Below are 6,002 nucleotides of genomic sequence, written 5' to 3' on the forward strand. Positions count from 1 at the left end.
GGTAACCCCGCCCGCCCCGCGCCGCCGCCCGCGGGGCCGGCCTGCGGCCTGGGTACCTGACACGCTTTGGGGGATATGGTAGAACGAGCCACGGGAAGATTGTACTGAGCTTTACCGGGTGCCTGCGTCAGACCTGTGTGCCACACTGGTGGATCTACAATGCCAAAACTGAAGGGAGACGTTATGGAAAACAGCCTGGGGAGTATAACAATTTCTCTGGCAGTACAGCATATTTCTGCTGCTACCATGGTGAGACAGGGCTTAGACAGAAAGCAAAATAAAAGCATATCTTATTTCTGGCTGCACAAATGATTGGGACTGGAAGAGGCGGCATGGGAGCTCCCTAGATGGAAGGAACACAAAGATTTACAGAACCCAGAAAAGTTACAAAAGCTTTGCTAATATTTATTGTAGCCTCCAGGTGTATACTGTTAGGAGAAAATTTGTCCAGTTTTGGATAAGACAGTCTGTAATGACTCTGCTTCTAACCTCAGGCTCTTTCTCAGGCACTGAATGGCTTTGTTTCCACCGGTGGATTCTGTGGTACCAGCTACTAAGCTTGTTCCCAGTTCCCAGCTGGAACACCAGAAGAACAACTTTCAGCATGTACTCATACCTGACAAAGAGGAAAGTTTAAAGGATCTCTACGCCCGAAAAAGCCGAAGCTATTCGCATTCTCTTTTTGCAGAAAGCAGTCAACACAGCTCCAGGCATGGAGGCTTCTGTTCAGCTGGACTGCAGAGCAAGTATCTCACCAGCCAGACCAAGACTCTGCCAGCTAAATCAGTAGCCCAACGCAAAGAAGGAGTGGACCGTGCATATCCCCTGAAACCAATTTTTCACCACAAGGGTGTGAGTGTTCCAGCGGTCAACACAGCAGAGCTCAGAAGTTCCCCATACAGGGAGGAAGCTCCAAATAGTAGGCCTGGCGCAATGAGCAAAGGGAAGCCTCCAGCAGGGAGGCCTCAGCTAGATGCAGTGCTCTCTCCTTGGACAGCAGAGCCTAAACAGTCAGCCTCCCCTCTATACAGGAGAGAGCTGGCCTACATCCTAAAGTTGGAGGCAGATGGACGGAACCTGGAAGAGGAAATTCGAAAGAAAGAGGCCCTCCTCAGAGAGAAGCTGAGGAGAACAAAGGAGGAGCTTAGGAGGATTCAAAGAGAGAAGGAGCTTGTCGAGGCAGAGGAGAGAAGAGACAGAGAAGTGGAGAGGACCCATGAGCAAAAGGCCACAAGGCGCCCCGAAGAGAAAACTTTCAGAGTTGCAGTCAGGCCAGGTGATGGTGGGGGGGTCTTTGGTGGGGCGCAGTCTGCAGAGGCCACTATCCCCAAACCTGGCACCACCCTCCACTCCCAAGAGCTGGCTATGGGGAAACTCAAGAAGGAGCGGCTGGTGGCCAGCAACAGCAAAATTCGAGGCCGCATACCCATGGAGTGTTTAGCCTCTTGTTCAGAGCTGGCCCTAAAACATCGCCCTTCTCCCTCTGCCCTCTCAGACCGAGATTCTGGTGACCACCCGTCCACAGAGGTGCTGTACATGCAGGCTGCCAGTGCTGTGGAGCCGGGGGGGCTTGGACAGTGCAGCTTCTGCGGACGTAAGTTTCTCTACACCAGGCTTGAGAAGCACATGAGTGTCTGCGGCAAGAGCCAAGGCTCCAAGAGGAAAGTGTTTGACTCCAGCAGGGCCAGAGCTAGGGGCACAGAACTGGAACAATATCAGCAGCGAAAGAGCTCAGAGAGGCCTCAGGTAATGTGCAGTCCCTTTGCCTCCCTCGTTCCACACCTACTGCTCACGTTCCTTCCACCTTGACGTCTAATTCTGAGATGCGAGTGCCTTCACGTGTGCAAGAGGCTAAGGGGTACAATCCAGCTATCACCTCTGAAAGGTTCTTGCCAAATGGATAAGTAGATCCATTTAAAATCTAATAGATGGGGGGTGGGGGTCCTAACTGACTTGTCTTTGTAATGTGTAGTCGGGATGCAGACTGGGTCTGCTGCAGTAAAGCTCTGTGACACCAGGGGCTGCAGGGAACTGACTGAAAATCCAGGCTATTAAAACGAAGGCAGTGGAAACATGCAGCTTTGTTCCTGCAAAGCAGCAATAGCAACCCAAGGAGCAGTAGGGCTTCTTGGCCCTACTGCTTGCTTTTCTGGTTATTCTCAAGCTCTTTCTAAGTATTGACATCTCCATCAGTATTTCCTTCAAATCCTCTTTGGTGCTGGTCTTTTTGATCCCCTTCGTGGGACTCAGCTTCTCGGGGAGGGTTTTACATCAACAGGGAACGCCCAGGGATGGGTGACCCGAGTTGGACTCTGAGCGTAAGATTGAGAATGGAGGCTGACGGTGGTGCCAGTTGCTCTGACTGCCTTTCCCTTCTGCAGAATAAGCCACCCAGAAGGAACAACTGGAGACAGAAGCACGAGGTTTTCATCCAGACCCTGCGCCAGGCCCGCCAGGTGCAGCAGGTCCTCTCCAGGGGAGGGAAGGTGTCTGACCTGCCCCCGTTGCCCTCCATCGAAAACCCAGACTACGTGGCCTGCCCCTACTGCCGACGCCGATTTGCTCCCCAAGCAGCTGAGAGACACATTCCCAAATGCAAAACCATCAAGAGTAGGCCCCCACCCCCACCGCAGAGGAGGCGCTGCTGAAGCGGTGTCCAACTGTACCTGCTGCTGTGATTCCCTGCCTCTTTTCTGCCAGGCTTCCAGCCACAGACACTCGTGCTTTCCCTAGTCTCAACACTGGCTGTGAGTGTTCAGCTTGTACGTACGGCAAGTGAACAGCTCCGGACGTGTAAGCAGAACACTAGATACTTGTGTACTCTGACCTGTGCCCTGGGCTGCCCCACGCGGGGTGCCCCTCTGGGGGCCACTTCTCCCATCCGGTGAGCTCAGCATGGAGTCTCGGTGTAGGTGTAAGGCTGTCACTCTTCAGTCAGCTGAGCAGGGAAGAAAGGCTGTTGCTACAGGTTGTCAGCAGGACAGCAGGGAGGAGCAAACCAGCCATCAGAAAGGAGCTGTTCTTCAGGATCATATTTGGCCTGTAGGCTAGGGAGGCTTGGGCTTTTTTCTTTTTTTTTTTCTTTTTTAACTAGTGGTGTCTGATTTGAAGAGAGCTGCTCTCCTTTAGCTCATCAGTGGCTGCAGACTCAGGTTTTTTCCTTCTCCAAAAGCACAGAGTAGTGCCGTTCATGAGAAGAGCTGGGCCAAACAGAGCACCTGCCTCTTGTTTGCTCGACTGCTCTGTAGGTGCAGATGTTCACCCCTGAACGTGCTAACAGTGACAGTGGTTCTGGCTGGCGTAGCATTCTTATTGTAGCTACCTACAGAAGATTGGTATGTGAGGAGTTCCTTGTTTTTTGCCATAGAAAAGACTCTATATTCTTCAAAACTATTTAGCATTTAGACAAGGCATTTGGAAAAGTCAGAGGGAGGGGAAGAAGCCATGTAAGCAGTTAACTTTTTTGCAGCACACAGACTGCTGTGTTCTTCCATCCTTGATATCTGCGCTAGACGGCAGGATCCAGAGCTGCTGTTTGGTCATTGCTCATGCTCTTATCTTATTTGTTGTAACACTGTTCAGTTGAATAATGAAAGCTGTGTAAGTAGGTTTATTCCACACTTGTCCTGCAGCAGCCCAAGAGTTTATTTAGATGCCTTTCTAGAATGCTGGTGACAATGCTGGGGCTACGTCTTACCAGCTGAAGACCTGTAACATTACCATTTAGAAATCCAGTGTGACATTGTTTGAATTAGAAAAGGAGAACTAGGAGGAGTATTACTAAATGCTTCCTCAACACAAGAAGCCCAGGATCAGAAATTCAGGGGGTTAGAAAAGCTAGCAGTAGTAGGCACTTACTGTTTGAGTCTATATGTCAACTCGTACATAGAACAGCAGAGAGATACTCTGAACCGGCCAGGCCCTTCAGGCAACAGAACAACCATCCCAACATGTTACTTACTACATGCAATAGCTGGGACTCGGAGTCAGGAAAGGGAAGAAGAAATACTTAATTAAAGAATAATGCCACGCAAGATCAAAAATAGGTCATGAATAAGCTCAGACTGGAAATAAGGTTTCTAACCAGGAGAGGAGTGAGGTCATAGAAAAACCTTCCAAATAGATTAGCACAGGCGAGGAACCTACAATGTTTCAAGATGGACTTGGAGAAGATAATGGAAGAGAGCATGTGGCAGGAGTTAGAAATTAAGAATCATGATACAGAGCATTTGTTCCTATCTCCAGGCTTCTTGTATGAAGTGTGAAGAACAGATCAGTGACAGTTCTGCGCCTCAGTGTATCACTTTCAGGAGCCGAGAAGGAGTTTTCTTCCCACGGCAACCTTCCCTTGATTCCTAACTTGGCTTCTGATTTTTTTTTTTATTTTTTAATTTCCATCCAGAACGTTTAAGAACTGCTACAGCTAAAAAAATCCAAACACCCCCTCTCCCCCAGACAGTACACTAAGGAACTTCACATCAGAAAACCTGTTAGCTGTTTCACTCGTATGTTCAGGTTTAAATCAACAGTTAGATTTAAGATTAAAAAAAAGGGAGTTTTCCTGCAGGTCAAGTTGCTAGGCACCTTTAAAGCATAGGGCTTGCACCTTTCCTTGAGTCATCTGATTATTTTCATCTTAGTTGCTGCAATGGTAGGGAGTTATGACAAACATACACCCCTCCTTCTGCTTTCTTCTCAAGATGTAGGGTAGTTCTCGGTGATTTTGGCCTCATGCTAAAGGTCTGTCTTTGTCACACACTGTTAAAGGGTCTTCTGGGGGAAATAGATGTCCTACAGACTCTTTTAGAGAATCATCTGCTTATAATTGGTGACAGTTCCTGCACATTTCTAAGTCAGTTATTTTTCCAGATTCTGATTTTTAATATATTAGACTAGTTCTGTTGTGTAAAAGTTGTTTTAAATGGTCACAGAGTGGTTTGTGTTCTCAAAGTAAGAATGACTACTTTGTATGAGAAAGTTGCAACAGGAAGCAAGCAAGGAACAAAAAAATCCAGCAGCTCCTTTTGCAAGTCCTTCAGTAACATAGCAGCAGCTCATGGGAACCTAGAAAAAGCGACTAGATTAAACTGGACTGGTCAGAAGCTGAATATGAAGAAACACTCCAGCCTCCAATAGGTGGACCAGACTCCTGAAAGAAGTTGGAGAGCTTCTGCCCTATAGATACATGGGCAGAAATCTCAATCCCTTGGCACAGCCTAGAAAAGCATGAAGGTCCCAGAAAGGGTCAGTGCTGCACTGTGCCAGCCAGGTGTAAGTGTGTACAAACCTAGAGAGGAGAGAAAAAACAGACTCGAAACAAGGGAGAATAATTTGCTATATCCAAATTGTTTAGAGAAGCAAAACCAATGCTCTAACTTCAGAGCTTTGAAATATAGGATAGCAAGAGGTGACAAGAGGTAGGAAAGGGGTAAGCTTTATGCTAGCCTCCTTGAATTAATGAAAGGTGTAACTGAATTAAACAAAGAGTAGTTCAGAAATTCAGTACCACTGCCCGTCTTGTATTATTAACTCTGTTTCCCTTGCACTATGTTTTATTGACTGTGTTTAGTGGACCCTGAAGTCAGCAGAGTGCAAATGGTGACTGGGGTAGATACACACAGAAAAGCTTTTGATACTGTAAAATATATCCATCTGTTGGGGACTTCTCTTAAGTGACAGGCAAATGGCTAACGCTGAGATTGAAACTGTAGATTAAACAAAAGTTATTGAAATTAAGTCACCAGGCTTCATTTGTTATCTTTGTTTCGGAGCTAACCGTGGGCAGTTCACCCCTCTTTGCTGAGCTATTGCTTCAGGTCAAGACAGCCAGCAGTATCCAGAAAGTCTCTGATAACTGGTTTAAAACTTAGTAACAGTTTAGCCAAAGCATCAAGCTCAGCACAGAGATTTACCCTGCTGCTTTGCTATTATGGTTAGTGTTGCCCTGGCACTACTCAGGCTATGTTATTCACCCCAGCTCAGCTTCCTCTTCTGGTACTGCA

The 6,002-nt window shown here is 47.5% G+C and overlaps 1 protein-coding gene across 1 annotated transcript in view; it reads left to right on the forward strand.

Moving 5' to 3' along the window:
• ZC2HC1C (zinc finger C2HC-type containing 1C) overlaps positions 1–2,648 on the forward strand; it is a 3,215-nt gene extending 567 nt beyond the window's left edge. The window contains exons 2-4 of the mRNA XM_019472446.1: positions 1,032–1,417; positions 1,496–1,746; positions 2,388–2,648. Of these exons, the coding sequence (XP_019327991.1) occupies positions 1,032–1,417; positions 1,496–1,746; positions 2,388–2,648 (898 nt within the window). The remainder of the gene's footprint in view (positions 1–1,031; positions 1,418–1,495; positions 1,747–2,387) is intronic.
• The last annotated feature ends 3,354 nt before the right edge of the window (positions 2,649–6,002 follow it).

Source organism: Aptenodytes forsteri, unplaced genomic scaffold (genome assembly GCF_000699145.1).
Source record: "Aptenodytes forsteri isolate BGI_AS27 unplaced genomic scaffold, ASM69914v1 Scaffold193, whole genome shotgun sequence".
In the NCBI taxonomy this organism is placed as follows: domain Eukaryota; kingdom Metazoa; phylum Chordata; class Aves; order Sphenisciformes; family Spheniscidae; genus Aptenodytes; species Aptenodytes forsteri.